Source organism: Battus philenor, unplaced genomic scaffold (assembly GCF_028537555.1).
Source record: "Battus philenor isolate CCGP_79_NKW_IND1 unplaced genomic scaffold, ilBatPhil1.0.hap1 SCAF_11, whole genome shotgun sequence".
In the NCBI taxonomy this organism is placed as follows: domain Eukaryota; kingdom Metazoa; phylum Arthropoda; class Insecta; order Lepidoptera; family Papilionidae; genus Battus; species Battus philenor.
Window position 1 is genome coordinate 14,120,727 of NW_027181673.1, and position 17,248 is coordinate 14,137,974.

The following is a 17,248-nucleotide window of genomic DNA, read 5'->3' on the forward strand; positions in this document are numbered from 1 at the left end:
GGAATTCCTATCGAAAAATCTAAAGAAAATAGTTACCTTTGGCACACCACCCGATCTTACGTCACTGACTTGACACAGCTCGATGACGTCACCGTCCTGCAAACAAACGATATATTAGTACGTGACTATACAGTAAATAACATGCAAAGAAACCAACGATGGGTGAATGGTTCAATAAGACCGATTGAAATCGGCTTGCGCGACAGCGATTAAGCGCGTCTTATTGCTTCTGGTAATTCATTCCACCTGAAAGCGACAATAGTGAAAGATTTCTCCATAAATATAGTAAAATGAGCAGGCATAGTCAATTTCAAGGTATCCGATGATCTAAGGAACTTATTTCGATCACGTAAGAAAAGAAATCTAGATTTAAGGTAAGAGAAATTTTAGCACGATACTATAGACCAGGGCTTCTTAAACTATGGGTCGCGACCCCAAATGGGGTCGCGTAGCAAAATTCTGGGGTCGAGAGATTTTAATGTCAAATATTTATATATACCATTTAATCAAATCACTAGAGTTGGCGGAATACAGTGGACTTGCAGCGTCTAGACACGCGCATTTGTTGAACATTTTAAACTAATATAAATACAATTTTATAATTTTTTAGGCAATTTTTTAATTTTAGATTTTTGTATGTTTCAAAACGAATTCTAAAACTATATGTTTATGTATATTGTTACCTAATTAATAAATCATCAAAAAATATTAATATATTTTTCTTTTATATTTGTATGGGGTCGTCAAAAAACTCGCAATCATAAATGGGGTCGTGAATGACAAAAGTTTAAGAAGCCCTGCTATAGACAACGGTAAGGATACGTGCATTCCGATGATGTCGAATCGGCCAACACTTGAGCTTATTACGAAATTAAGAAGATTAAATAGTTTTTTACTCGTATAACCCAATATTAAAGAAATGAGATAAAATATTGTAAAGAAATCAGTTGTATGCATTCAATAAGCAGGCCATACAGCAAGTCTGTGACCTAGATTTCGTCTAAGACAAACAATACCGTCAACCGCCTAAGCGTTCTCATTTCCTGAACGCTTCCCAACGTTTGTTCTTCGGAGGAAATTGCGTTTAGAGCTTGCTACATTGCGCTCGCTTTTCATATGATATATTCAACAGACGCGGAAGCATATATTCTGTTAATAAAGATAGTTTAAATTCATGTTAGGTATATATAAATATATTTTATATGGGGACCTCTGGTACTCCCGATGTTGATATTCTTTAACGATTTTCGCACTTTCTTTTCCTTTTATTTCTGTGCTCTTCTATTATTCTTCTTATGATCTATATTTTCTCTTCTTTTATTCTACAATTTTCTATCATACATTTTTCATTCTTATTTTAGTTCATTCATCGCCTCAATTCCTTCACCGCGTTCCTCAAATATCCTAATCCATAAAACATTTTTTTACCTTAGTTTGTATTTATTTTACATTCTTATTTAATATGATTATTTATTACGATTTATCACAGTCTCCAGTTTTTAATTTACTCACTTAACATTATTTTGGGTTTTTTAATATCTTTCTTGTTCTTTTCATTCTGGTTTTATTTTTCTTTTCTCTTATGTGTTTACTTACTTGACCTGTATCAGATTTATTTATTTTTATTTCGCTCTCCACTACGTATATATATATATATATATATATATATATATATATATACACAGAGTCGTTCGCCTTTGAAATATAAAAGAATAAAGTGTAGTGGCGTTCTCTGAAAGCCTTTGTCTCAGTCGCTTTAGATTAGCGAACGTTTGAACTAAATTAGACAATTCTTTGAACTGACAGCTAAGCGATTAACTTTGTTCACAATATTATTTGACTTTACAATAACATTAAAATCCCCTTTAAATAAATTTTTAAAGTTACGAGAGTTCCAAGCGCTTTGATATTGTGACTACCGCTCAAATATCTGACTTAAGATCGCCGGAAATAAAGCACGAATTCCGCGAACGAGACAATCGGGGCTGACGGCGCGACATCGAAACGGCCCATGTGGTGAAGTTAAATTATGCTAGCATTATTGTGCGTTCTTCATTGCATATTTCATTGCAGCTCGCAGATGGTGAAATGAAATGAAACGTGGACAATAGAAGATCGACCTTCAGGTGGCTTTATTGTTTCTTTACTTAATTTCCTGACCTCATGTCGAACTGTAAAAATGCCTGCTAGTGGATATATATGGAGGTTGAGGATGGTTGGGGGTTTTTATCGTCTGACGTCTCTTTAGCGACACAAAGCAATAAAATGATAGTCGAAGCAGTGTTCGCGGAGCTAGTCTAGTATTCGTTTAGTAATGGAATTGTGAGCAAATATTCAATAATCACATAATAAATAACACATCTTCAAAAAAAATGGCATTTTAACTCGAGCCTCATCTGGACATGTTACAATATACACCCGTCTTTTGCTTAACGACACTGAATGCTATATATTTATAAAATATACATACATATATATATGCATTGCTATAATGAATGTTTTCACCACCTCCTTTGCGGGTTAAATTTTTTAAAAGCTGTTCATTGTTGAAAGAATATTTTATACCAAATTTCAAGATAAAAACAGAGAGCCTTTTTTACAAGATGTAATGTTATGGTGTTTCTCTCTGCTTCTTCTCCACAATTATAACAGCTTGGTCAACATAGTAAAATCAATAATAAAATTAATTTAAAAAAAATGAGGTTCAATAAGAGTCCTGTTAAAAGTATTAAAGTTGAATTAATAAATTTTATGTTTTATTATATACTATATCGAATAAAGTATACACAAGTAAAATTTTCCTGTGCACATTACATTTATTGTCTGTTAAGATAACAATTTAAATTCACTTGCGATTGCAGCTGTCGTATCTAGTCGAATCGAATACGATACGATTATTTCAGCGCGTGGATGAATTGAAATGCAACGGTTTTTAAATCGATGCAATAGAGTGTAGAATAAATATATTACTATACACGAAATGTTTATTGTGAAAATGTTTCGCTTGATACAATGACAGATTTATTAATAGTTTTTTTTTATTACTATTCGTCATAAATATACCTTAAAGCAAACGGCTGATACCTCCTTATTTAGAGGGTTATTTCCTATTTTTAATTTTCTGGTAAATATATCAAATTACCTTATCTCTAGCTCTTAACATCGTTTTATACAAGTCATAATTATTAACGTGTTCCATCTATTTATTTTAATATCTCTTATTATAATTCATAGTTATAAATCAGTATTTTACAACCTTTTTGTGTAATGCCCCACATTAGTTTTTCTAAAATTCTTTATAGGCGGAGCAATTGACCTCTGTCTCACTTGATGTTAAGCGATGACTCTTTTTTACTCTTGTCTTAAAGACTCCTAAGTTATTATTGGCAAGGCGATGCTTGAACGAAAATAAAGCTTATGGAATGAAAAAGTTTATAATAAATGAAATAAAGTAAGTAGTTAATAAGCAAAAAATATCTGAAAAACATTATTCGAAATTGTAACGTCCCTGTTCTACACCAAACAGGGGGAACGATAAAAACAGTTATAATAGGCTGGAAACAGTCAAGCCGATAGATTGTTCGCACTATAAAAGTATTAGCAAAACGCTTAGTACGGATAAAAGGAATTTCAACCGTGTACAGATGTAGTCAATTCATGCATCTAGTTGTCCGATGGAAGAAAGAAAATGGGTTAGTATTTGGTGTAATTCCGATGCACAATTTCCAAAATACAGACTGTGCAATGCCAATGGGCAAAATTTAAATGATTTATATTTACGTGGGCGAACATGCCAGACTTACTGCAGTACTACCAACATCCTGAAACCATTATAACACTACACAATAAAGCTTTGAAATCAATTTAGTCGAGTGATGTGAATGGTATCTATTCTAGAAATGTTCTGAATGAATCAAGTTACAAGAATAAAGGTATGCATGGCATTGAAATTCAACCTATATAGTTCTATTCAAGCGACGTCAAAACTGACTCAGATATATCCGCCTCAGTCTGTCGACCCAGACAATACCAGACCGAGATATTTCTAACGTTAGATATTTCTCAAACAAGAACGTCGCTGCAGTTTAACAATATTATCAACCTTGTGATATACACATTTAGATACTCGAGTATTATTTGCTATATTGTAGATAAACAATAACAAAAGGCAGTAAGAAATTACAAACTTAGAAATGTAAGATTAGTTACAATTGTTACCTTATAACTATCTAAGAACATTTAATGAATTTAAGTCAAACAATAATAAAATAAAACAAAAACATTACTAAACAAGGATCAATAATCCAGTCCATTCTGTAGAACAGACAGTAATAATTACGAGTCACAACATGCAGTCACATTACAATGAGGTATAAATTGTATTGTGTATTTCCAATTATTTCGTATGAAATTGTCTTTTGAAAGATACAAGACAGCAAGAGAATATATCAATATCACTAATATATGATTTAATAGAATCAGGCGTTATTTTGCGGAAGTCCATCCTAAGTAAGAAAAGCATTTTTGCCGCATGCGCTGGCGGGCGGTGCACTTTGTTGCAGGACTACCACTGCATGTGCGAAAGTGGCTAAATATAGGTATATATGAATTGTGGAGGTCACATATCTTGTATAAGGGTGCATGTTTACCGATATTTATCTTAGCAGTTGATAAAAAGAAGAGAGATCTAGAGTTCTCTAGTATCTCCAGTTTCCGAGAAATTATCTAGGTTTTCCTCAATTTAATACTGTAGAAGTCTTTCCTTCATTCGCGAATCTAATAAGTACATACGTAATAGTAAAAAGGTTCCAATAGGTATCCAACCCAATTTCCTTTGTAAATGCCGTCAGATGGACTAATAAAAACAGCCTATAAAAGAAGGGGCTTCAACAAGCACTGGAAACGTGACATTTAATTTGAAAAATCTTAGTGAAGGTTTACGAACGGAAAACGTGGTTTGCGATTTCTTTATGAACATTTATCCGTGTAAGAAATTGTTGTTAAAAGGCAACTTGCTAAAGCAATCACTGTGTGTCAGTGTTTATTGAAGGAGCTTTTAAAAACTGCTAAACAATAGAATATAACAAAATTCTTTCGTTGCCGTGAGATAAATAATCAAAATGTTAAAAAATTACAATATAAGAGATATATTAAACACATGTTTTTTTATTTTGTCATCTAGGAATGTATATTCTATAATCCCATGTAAATCACCATTCCGTATTTACGGTTTCTTTATATCTATGCGACATATACCTTACGAATAAAGAGCTTTATCGAAAACACTTCGCAGAAGTTTCTTCCTTTACTTCTTCTCTCTGTTTCAGGGTGAAATAATAGGATACTTTTCTATTTAATGGAATCAGGAGTTACCTTGCGGAAGTCCATCCTAAGTAAGAAAAGAATCAATATTTAGCACCTTCCGCACATGCAGTGGTAGTCGTGGGACAAAGTGCACCGCCCACCAGCCCGCTGATAAATGCATATGCGGCAAGCAATGATACCTTGATATGATACCTTTCTGTTGCAAGGACAAAGGGTTACCCCGCACTTCTGTAAGGTAAAACCATATAGTTTTCTTTAACACTTATTATCTTAGAGTAGAGCAGGTTACCTTCTTCGTTACACTCTTGCAGCAGTTCATTCTAAATTTACCAAGGCTTTGTTAAAGTTCTACTCCTTGTGAGAGCGTGGCTAACATATTTCCAGCGCTAACACTTTCAAAAATGGTAGTCATGTAACCTAGGCAATACCAACCGACCACGTCGAAGTTTCATCTAGGGTGCCTTCATGATGCTAAGCTCTGTTCGAGTGACATCCTAAGTTCACTAAGGTCAATTTATAGAGCATACCTTTAGTTAGGCAGTGTCCTAGTTTGGGTGAAACAATGTAACGGCTCGTGCCTAGAACCTCGAGTGAGTTCCCAAACTTAATTACTTTAAAAAGGTCTATGGTACGAAAACTACACCTATATTAAACGTAGAATACAAGAAAATTAATTCGATGGACACTACTTAAATTGAACTTTCTTATATTGAAATTCTTTAACTGAAAATAAAGCCACTTTTCCAAACTCGTATTGTTATGTGAAGAGAGCAGTAAATTCAGTTGAAACGCTTTGTGTCGTATGATGTCTACATAAATTCTAGCTTGGTTTCAGTTGACGTTGATGCTGTTAGCCCAGGGCTTTTACAGCTTCACCGGAACTGAGTTCAGACCCTTTCGTTCCGTGAACTTAAAACAATAGTTTTGCTCATTTAACTTATGTTTAATGAACTTTTATATTTATTGCATGATAAATCTGAGGCAGTGTACAAAATTGGCAATGAAGAATTATTAATTTTATTCACCGTTATGAAATTATATGTTCCATCATTTTGTAGTTGACGTTATGCTGCTAGTCGACTTGGGATTTGTGCAGCTTCATCTGAATTGAGCTCGCGGAAATAGGAGGTTTCAGAAACATCTAAGACACGTATGCACGACTTCTTATATATAGCAAATACAATAAATTTAAGAAAAAATAGTTAGTTGATAGGATATCTTTCTATGAAATTATTTAAAAAGAATTTTTTTCGAAATTTACATGTGACGATTGAAAATATGTTAATTCCAACAGCTTTGTGGTTTAGAGTAGCGAAAAGTGAAAAGGTTTTCTGAAACTCATTTGCATGTTTCAGGCAAAAGTTCAATTATAATGTAACTTCATTTGCAGCAAAAAGGGAAGTAATTAGAATATATTTAATTGGTGTGGGTCGCTATTAGCCTCTCTGACTTTTAAAGCTTCATCGGATTCAATTTAAGACTCAATAATACAATACGACTATATTTTAACACGGTAGATATGTTCCATGCTTTGATATAATATAAGAAGTAGGTAAAACATATTGTCTATTTAATGGAATCAGGCGTCACTTCGCGGAAGTCCATCCTAAGTAAGAAAAGGACCAATATTTAGCCACTTCCGCACATGCAGTGGTAGTCGTGCAATTAAATGCACCGTCCGCCAGCCCGCTGATAAATGCGCATGCGGCAAACAATGCGAATCACACAACCGCTACCAACAAATCACTCAACACGTGTTTCACCCCTCCACGGGGCATCTTCAGGAGCTATGTTACACCGTATTGTCGTTTCAGCCGATACACGTCCACTAGAAGGCACAGACCTCCCGCAAAAATAAGTAAGGGGGAATATACCGTAATCGTCACATTTAGCAGGCGAGTGAGCGAACGTAGTGTGGTATTATTGTAAGCAGAATAAATACATTTAAAAAACTTAAGTTAAACAGTTTTTTGATACCCATATTGTGGTGGTTGTGGAAAAATATGTACCTAGTCCGCCATATTGGAACGGCGTCCATCTTGAATTTTAAATTTTGACATAATCATAGTGTTTTATTAGTGTAGCCCTTTCATTTGATACCCATATTGAGGGGGTTAAGGAAAAATACGTAATCCGCCATTTTGTATCGGCGGCCATCTTAGATTTATAATGTTATTGATTTTATTATATTGTATTGTCATCTAAATTAAATGTGTGTACCAAATTTCAAATCAATCTGACAACGGGAAGGTGCTTAAATTTCAATTTCTAATTTTGATCCAAATAAATTCCGTACGGGTCGAACTAAATAAAACTGTTTAAAAAGCTGTTGCATATCTTCTGGAAACTTGTTTTGTGAGCGGTAGGAATTGTACATAATTATTACACAAAGTGTAAATTACAAAGATTGTGTCGAAGAAATCGAACCCGCGACTCAATCTCAAGTCTCAAAGCAGGCCCTCGACCTTGCGACCCAAGTAACGAACCGCAGACAATTTCCGGGTTTTGTAAGCCGCCCTCTTGGTTAAGTATCTACAAGGGTGCTTGATTATTGAACAAAAAAGAAATCATAGAGAAATTAAAAATTACGGGGAATAATTTCAATCTCAAAAATCTTTATCAATGAACGGTTCTTTTATTGATATATTCGTTTATATTATTTTGCACTTTGTATCACTTATAGTGTCCGGCTTTTGATTTGGCATATTTACAATCAAATTTAAATATGTTTCAACCGATTTTTTTATTGAATCTATATTCCAGAAATAAGCGTCCGTGCCTTTATGTAAATACAATTACATTTTTTAACGAAATTTGTTCGCTTGGATTTTTACATGTCCGTGTTTACTAGGTCTCTTAAACTATTTCTTTAGTTAAATATTATGTACTTAAATCATTGAATCGCTCTGAGACAATAACACTGGGCTCCATCCCTGGGAGTCCCGTGAGCAGCGACGATTTGAAGCCTGGTTTTTGTGTTTTATTTTATCGCATACTTTTTAGAGCTTATCATGTATATGTAGGAGATAAAAACGACGGGTATAATGGATGTTGAAGTAAACTAAGTTACGTAAATCAATTAAAAAGTTGTTGGTATGTTCTTCAAGAGTCATTCTTACCCTTAGCCATACTTATTTAACACTACTTATTTTAAGAGTACTATTTACATTACACTTATTGGACTCTGTTGGCATTCTTTTCACGTGTCGCTGTAAATGATTTAAAGGGAATAATGTAAATAGATGAATAAAGTGTAAGAGATTTATTGACACTACACTCAAATGTTTACATCACACTGAATATCCTATGTTCTTAATAGAATAAGACTATAGCTGCTCGCAATTCAATAACCAACTAATCTCGTCGGAAAGGTGATCGAACCGTATATCACAGGGAACGTCAAACTCCTGATTTTATTAGATAGAAGCGTTACTGGAGTTTCTTCCGCCACTTCTCTAACGTTTTCCGAAGTGATAGTGGTGATATTAAACAGGCAATAGCAATCGACCACGTCGAGGTTTGGTCTTCCAGGGTGCTTATGTGTAGGGAATGCTAAGCGGGTATTATCCAAGAAATATAGCTCTTGTAATGCTATATGAAGCTGAAGATATTGTGAAGGACGAAAGTAAAGAATGGAAGATATTGTGACGCGTGAAAGAGAGTAATTAATAAAGAAAATACTGAAAAAAATATTTAATAATAAAATCCCTGATCCCAATCAGTTAGGGGTACGAGAGGCCCCCAGTAACGGGGGCCATAAAAAAAAATGTTACATGAAGCTTCCGCCGAAATAATCTAAGTGCTCGGCAGTCTCCCAATCCGTTGAAATAGTAGGCTAGAGAACTGGCAACCCTTGGAACCCTTCAGTTTCACTATTTTAAAAGTCTTAGTCTAGGCGTTTTTTGCACTCTGCCCCCTCGAATTACCATTTGGGCTGCAGTGCAAACCAGATCAATATATATATTGGGTTTTTCGGAAAGTAATTTCGTTTTTTGTGAAAATTAAAGACGATCTTCGTATAACGAATAAATACTAATTAAATTATACATTTGCCACTCTGATCCAACATCTTTTGTCATATTTCTGGTGGTAGCATGATTCCACGCTCATATAATTTTTGGTCTTTGCTGACAAAAAACTGATCAAGGTGTGTTTTGATGTCCTCATTTGAGGTAAAGGTTTAACTGTCCAAAAAATTTTGTTGTGATCGGAACAAATAATAATCCGAAGGGGCCAGGTCTGGAGAATATTGTGGGTGTGGCAGTACATACACGTATGAGGTCTCGCATTATCTTGGTGGAACACAGCACCTCTTCTGTTGATTAATTCTGGCCTTGTTGAAGTGTATCATTCAGTTTGTGCAGCTGATGACAGTAGACTTCCGAATCAATTGTTGTGTTATCCGGTAAAAGCTCAAAAAAGTGACTCCTTTAAAATACCACCAAACAGACAGCATCACCTTTTTTGATGGATATCAGCTTTTGAAATGCTTTGAGCCGGTTCATTTTTTCTGCTTCATGATCTCTTACGTTTTACATTGTTATATACATTTTATGTTCCCAGTGATGATGGGCTTTAAAAATGGATCATTTTTGTAACGTTTGAGGAGTGAAGACGTCAACGCAGACGTCATCGCGATGACACAAATTTCTCTCCGTGAGGGCATGGGGAACCCACATATCGAGCTTCGAGGTTAAACCCATGCCTTTAAGATGGTCATAAACAGTTAAATTCGATAAATTTAACCTCTCACCGATCTCACGTGTAGTTATTCACTGTTTGCATCAACTAATGCCTTTGTTGCGTCTTTATCAGCTTCAACTGGCCTTCCAGAACGTTGTGCATCTTCGACATCGAAATTGCCGGATTGAAGTTTTGCAACCAGTTCTGGCGCTGGCGTTTTGTCAACAAATCTATCAATTAGTTGCAAAGCACTCGAATACGTAAACTTACAAATTAATATAAACCTCCGTTAGAAATTGGTTCTATGTCATGAAGTATTTTGCGTATATTATAATTATAATTTTTTTTTGTTGAATTTGACTATCATATCAATAACCGAGACCTTGAAAATGTATATCATGTGGTATATATGACGGGTTAAAAGCCATTAAGTGTAGTCAAGTCGTAAACTGTAAATGACCGAAAACAATTCTCAGGAGCGTCTGTTAACGACTAAAGGGCGGGTACGTGACTGGAATTAAAACGACTGAAAACTCTAAACGACTGCTCGGCTAATTCCATCCACTATAGTTGAGTATAACTTAGTCGTACATTTAAGGTTCAATGTCCTCTATGAAATAAGTACAAAGTTATTTGTAAATTTATAAAAGTTTAAGTAATTACTTCGATTTTTCGGAACCTTCTTTTTAACATAACGGTATACTATTACTATCTGCACCATACTATCTATTTTATCACTTGTAATATTTTATTCCTCTTACATAACATAACTGTGGCAGCGATCAGGTTACTAAGCTGGGGATATAAGATCCTAGCTAGAAGGTCACGGAGAGTCAAGCACAGCATAGAGCGCACACTCAAAAGGTGGACAGACAACGTTGTTTGGGATTCCATTGGAAGAATCTAGGAGACCTTTGCCAAGCAGTGGACATTTTTTTAATGGCTTCCGTTTTTGTGGACCTCTTGGGTTCTCCTGCCTGTGTAAGCAGAAATTACTAACACTAAACTTTTTTTTAAAATTTTATATCATTTTCACACTCTTCTTTTGTCATTAAGATCTTTAATAAATTCCTCTGTTGTCCGTATCATTTTCATCAATACTTTGTTTCCTTTCATACATCGTCATTATTCCTTCGTACTAACTTCTCCTTATATACGGTATACTGTTACAATTCTGCATCTTTATTTTACAATTTTTATATTTAAATTATTTATTTTTTTATATTCATAATTGTTATTTCTGTTTTTCACAGTTTGTTCAGAATATTTATCTGTCTTCTATTGACTTGGGTCTTATTCGTTTTTATTACTGTTCCAATTATTCTACAGTACTCCAGAAATATCTGGCGTCCTCCCTCTTGGCTATCTAACGAGGTGATGTTACTTCTCTATATCCTTACCAGCAACCGACACTGGGACTAATCTGGGACAGTTGATGACTATGTCTGGTCCGATCCACTTCTGGATCTCAGATGTGCGTGGGATTCTTCTTGAGCATAAACCTGTGAAGGTATTTGGAGAATCCTGGGTCTACCCACTGGTCTTCGACCCCTCGGTTTTTCCAGGTACGCTACCTTTACGCTCCGATCCGATCCCATTCACTCCAAGTGACCAAGCCAGCGGATTCGTTAAGCTTTATATTCGCCAATTTTTGGCACTGGCGAAATATTATCTGTATGTAGGTATTTTAAAAAGGAATGGCTGGTTTTATTTTTTATTTCCGTAATAAAAGTCAGCAAAATACAATTCCATTGGTAATTTGCTTAGCTATATGAATCCCTTTGCATAGCGTCATGAGAGATGGAAAGTACCTCGTGTTCGTAAGTCATGAATAACTTTGCAACGCCCTGGGAAATACGCCGACAGCCATGTATGAAATCGCTTCCGGCTTCAATAATTTATTTCCACTGCTACGAGTAACAGCACTCGTATGATTCTGATTTGCATTGAAAAATATCTTATTTAAACTTTTTGATGTAAAGAAGTAATATAATAAAATCATACAAAAATATGTAAATGTGTGTATATTTAGGTATATTGATTCATAGACTCATGTCAGCCCAAGGACGCATACTGCAAGATATAGGCTTCCCTCAATAATCGCCACAAAAACCTTTACGCTGCCTTCATCCTAGTGGCGCGCCTATATGCGTCTCCCTGCTCGTGATGGTTCCTCGAGAACTTGCCGGACCCAACAGTATACATATACACACACACACACATATATATATATATATATATATTTATATATATGTGTGTATGTGTGTGTTTGTGTGTAAATTTATACAAATATTTTTTTTTAATTATACCTCATCATTATTGTACTATTTTATTTCGTGAACTCTTTTGCCGAAACTGTAAAATGATGCAGAATGTAAAAAAAATCATGGAATTTTTATTGTATTTTTTTTAATATTTTTGAGGATAATTATTTCAAGAAATATAGTTTGAGACATGAATATTCTATGAAGGTGTGATTTAAATGTGCGCCCAGTGATTTTATATAATATACATTCTGCCAATGCCACATATATTTTTAGGTGCATTTGGCACTTTTTTAATTTGACAGAATTTTGGAAGCAACTGTCGCAATCTTATGCTGCCAGCATCAATGTGATCGCTTCAATTAAAACTGTTTTCCCCTATTAGACTAAGATATGAATGATGGACCCTGTTCTATAGTGTCACATGGGTAATTGTATGGTGTTCTCATGGTGTTTTGGATGCATTTAAAAAAACAGGAAACGTATAAGCGAACTGTACACATCGCGTATGTGTTTATTTTAATACATGTGCTTTTCTAAATAAATAAAATATAGTTATATATACTCTACCTTTCCCTCGCTCTTCCAGTAGATGAAGAAGCCGTACTCATCGACCTTGAAGAGGCAGTTCTGCTCCAGCTCCGTGTTATCCTTCTCTTCAGTCCACCGGTCGAACACCGCGCCCTACCGACAAAACGGATCATCAGCGATGTTTCTTACATATTGTGTCTCAAAAGAAATGTTATATTTTGCAGTAAGATTTAAAATAAGAAAACGTAAATTAACAAAATAATTATTAATTATAGAAGTACAATTAATGTGACTGTTTATTAATAGAAGTTTTAGTATTACAATATTAAATAAGACTTGTATTATTTAACATAATATGCATTCTTAATGTCTGTAATGAAATCCAGGGGCGGCTCTAGCTCGTGTAGCGCCCGTGTGCAATGAAACCCTGGCGCCCCCTAGGCCTGAACCCCTCCCCAGCAGCTATAACTATTAACTTTGCCGCCGTAACAAGAAAGTTATTTCATATTCCAACAAGCTATTTTATAAGTAGGTATAGCTTACAGTATGGTATTAGTTACGGCCTTCCTTCTTATGACGGCAGAATAACACTCATTGTTTTTATGTTTGTAACACATCTCTGTTGCGAAACTAAGCGGCGAGCCGCGATACTTCATGTTTCGTTTTGTTTTTTAACTTTTATGGACAGTGAAATAGAAGCGCAATGTATCGAATTTCTGTTTCGGTGCCCATAGAACTCGTCTCAGGGAGCGCGCTCACTCTCTCACTAGATCAGAGGTTTCCAGACTTTTTCCTCAAAGACCAGATTCAAAATTCTGTTGATCCCGTTGGACTCATTTTTATTTATATTTGTACCATATTTCAAAGTCTAGTAGTGATATTAGTCAGACAATAGCAATCTGCAAAGTCAAAGTTCGACTTTCTCTCTGTGTCGGAATGCCATGCGGGTTTTATCGACGAGTGACAGCCCAAGCTAAGGTCCTTTTGTGGACTTCCTGAGCTTAAATCTAAGAGCTCAGCGGCCTCCCAACCTAGTAAAATATTAGTATGTAGCGGTCTGAGATAAGGCTCCCTAGGAAACCTCAAACTTAGTTAGGAAGAAGTCTTGAAACCCGGAGAATCTAGCAAATGTAATTATGCAAAAATAGGATGTTGATAATAAATATAAAGTGAGGAATATTACAAAAGATATGTTTCCTGTAAAAAATATTTCAAAGGTTTCGGTACACTCTGTACAAAAATGAAACAAGCGCCTTTAGAAATAAAGTAGCAAATATAATTTTAAACGTATTGAAATATTGAGTATGAATAAGGCGCATTGTTACGAGGTTTGTTGAAAGCGTTAGTTGACACTCGATATTCAGTGATCTCTCGATCTTCTCTACCATGGTAAAGATATTTATACAACTAATGATTTTTTTACTGAATATTATTATTGTTGTAATCCTTCGTCATTCTTCTTAATATATTTCATTCCCCATTTTTCTTTGTCACTCAATGTCTTGCAATACCATTTTTACTGTACCTTTCGTATTTCGCTTCACTTTCATCGCTTTGTCTGTTGGATTCTGCATTTAAGTTTTCATTGATTTTAGCTTATTTTTAAAATATTAATGCCTTAGTGTAATATTAATAATATTTTATTACCTTATTACTCATATCACAGTTTATTTCAGCCCATTAAAATTATCATAGTTCATCCCACACTCCTTTTTGTTTTATTTAAGCTATATACCGGGTCAAGAGAGTTGCTTTACTGTTTACTTTTCGTTACACACACACACACACACACACACACACACACACACACACACACACACACATATATATATATATATATGACTTTTGAAAATGAACCGCAAAACAGTTTTGACCCATAATTTAACTTTTGATCAATAATACCAGTGTAAACTCTCCATATAAACCATCGTTGAATAAGTATAAAATACACAATATGTTACTTTTACGTTACTGCGAACAGACGTAGCAGGTACGGGTCGTGATATCGGTGTGAATAGGCACTTTATATTCACGGCGACTTGAGATAAGAGGGTAAAATGAGTTTAGAAATTTGTTGAGATAAAATTGAAAGTATAGTTATAATTAAAGTATAGAAAATAGACTATCGAATTAGGGTGATCGTACGAAATATGATTAAAAAAAATTAACATCTTTAATACTTTCAATGCCATGCGGGTCGTATACGAGCTCAGCTGCACTTTCCGTTCAGGCCATTTGCAGTTCTCGTTCAGCGCCATCTAGTGATTTATCGTAAAACCATTTATAATATAAAACCAACACGCTCAATGAGGTGATCTCGGTTCTTATGGGTATCTCCTCATTTTTGATTCTGTCAGCGAAACTACGAACATAGCTCTATTATTGCTCTGTGTGTGACATTAAGGCATGTTGTAAGTGACCACGTCTCATAAAATAGCATCCTGTATCTAATTGAACAACATTGTAGTCTCTGACGTTTGGATTTAGTCAATAAAACAGGACGAGAAAGTATAGAATATGTGTATTTTGAGAAAGTTGTTTTATATATATATATATATATATATATATATATATATATATATATATATATATATATATATATATATTAGATTATGATGCGTGGTATTTAAAATTAGGTAACTCTTAGCGATTGAGTGCGACGAGGTAGGGGGTTGCTTTTTGCTGTTAACTTAAAATATAGTATCCCCACCATTTTTTATTTAATATTTTCATAGTTTATAGTTATTATGGGATTCAGAGGGAATCAAGCTTTGCTATAGTCAAATCAGGTGAAAGCTCTCACGGATTTTCCTCCGAAATCTGTACAATTGTAGTACCTTGGGAAAAGGAAGATGGAGGGAAAGAGAGGTCTTGCAACGGTTTCCATTACTTGGACTTCTAAAAACATGACTAATTAGAGATAATGATAAAATCACGTGGCTAAATGAAATTTCCTTTTCTAACGCCCAAAATAGAATTCTATATATAGCCTCTTTCGGAACTACTCATTAATGCGTAATTGCCAGAGGTTTCGTTAGAACAAAAGGCTTTCCCGGCGACGCCTCCGTCATTGTTACCGTGGAACGTTCCAGAAGCCTTAATGAGGTTGGTTAAAGATCATATCTCTAACTCTGTGTTTATATTTAAACCAGTTATTTTGTTCTTCGCCCACGTAAGTTCCCTTTGTGTTTTATTTGCTTACGCCAGGGGTGAACAACCTTTGTAATTAACGAACCAATTACAATTTTAATTGGCGGGCTGCACATAATGTAACACGTATTAATAATCTACAAAACTTTATTTATAATAAAAAATAGTTTTTATATAAAAAAAATACAGGAAAATCGTGCAGACCCGTCGCATGAATAAGGCGTCGTGCAGGTAACTAGTCACAAATAAAATGTTTTGATTGAGTATGTACAATCATTGTATTATCATTAAGTTTATGATACATTAATGGGAAAAAGTCAACATATATATACAATTTTTGGAAAGCTATGCGAGCCGCATAGATATGTTAAAAAGGCTGCAAGCGGGCCGCGTGTTGCACATCCCTGGCTTACACCGTAAAGGTCCAGAGAATAACAGGTGATAAAGAGCAATAAAGGCTTTTGAACAGAATCCTGCAAACACAGCTTTTGAATAATGCCTCTTGGCACCAGATATACCAAATCGAAAATCTTGGACGTGATCATATCTTGTATTTGTCATCATCATATCCTGTGATGGGTTATAGATGTAAAAGCTTAAAACCTAAGTAAGAAAAGGACTAATATATAGCTAAATGCGCATTTATCAGCGGGCTGACGGGCGGTGCACTTTATTGCACGACTACTGCTGCATAGCGGAAGTAGCTATATATTCATCCTTTTCTTACTTAAGATGGACTTTCGCCTGAATCTATTAGATAATTAGCTTAAAACCTTTTACACCTATTTCCAAATGCCTTGTGGGATTCTTCCTAGCGTCTTGGAGGTAATAAATATATTAATGTCTACTACTAACAGTAATTATCTATTAATATACCATAACATATAAATTCAAATATCTACATATACTATTTAAATAAATATAATAAATAATAAAATTAAATCATCGTGATTATTCGGTCAACTTGTCAAGCGACAGCTTTCCAACCTTGGCTTTGAATTCGCAACGATTCCTGGTCATCCTAATATCGAGGGGGAGCGTGTTCCAGAGAAGAAAAGATTGTATTGCGAAGAAGTGAGTAAAGTCGGTAATGGGGGGGGGGGGGCACCTAAGTAGACGATTGCTCGAGGAGCGAAGCGTTTTTTTGTGTGTACTGGCTACGAACTGAAATTGAGATGTTAATGTTAGTGAAGTGGGAGAAAGAAGTAAAGAGAAAAATTGTCTGTGCAGATAGGCATTTTCACGTATATTCGCCCTTTGAAGGTGAAGGCCTCCAAGGATGCCCAATCTTCACT

General features: G+C 34.9%; 1 protein-coding gene across 1 annotated transcript in view; it reads right to left on the bottom strand.

The window, feature by feature from the left end:
* norpA (no receptor potential A) overlaps positions 1–17,248 on the bottom strand; it is a 58,723-nt gene that overhangs the window by 40,238 nt on the left and 1,237 nt on the right. The window contains exons 2-3 of the mRNA XM_068771920.1: positions 12,843–12,956; positions 37–96 (exon numbers count right to left, since the gene is read on the bottom strand). Coding sequence (XP_068628021.1) covers positions 37–96; positions 12,843–12,956 — 174 coding nt within the window. The remainder of the gene's footprint in view (positions 1–36; positions 97–12,842; positions 12,957–17,248) is intronic.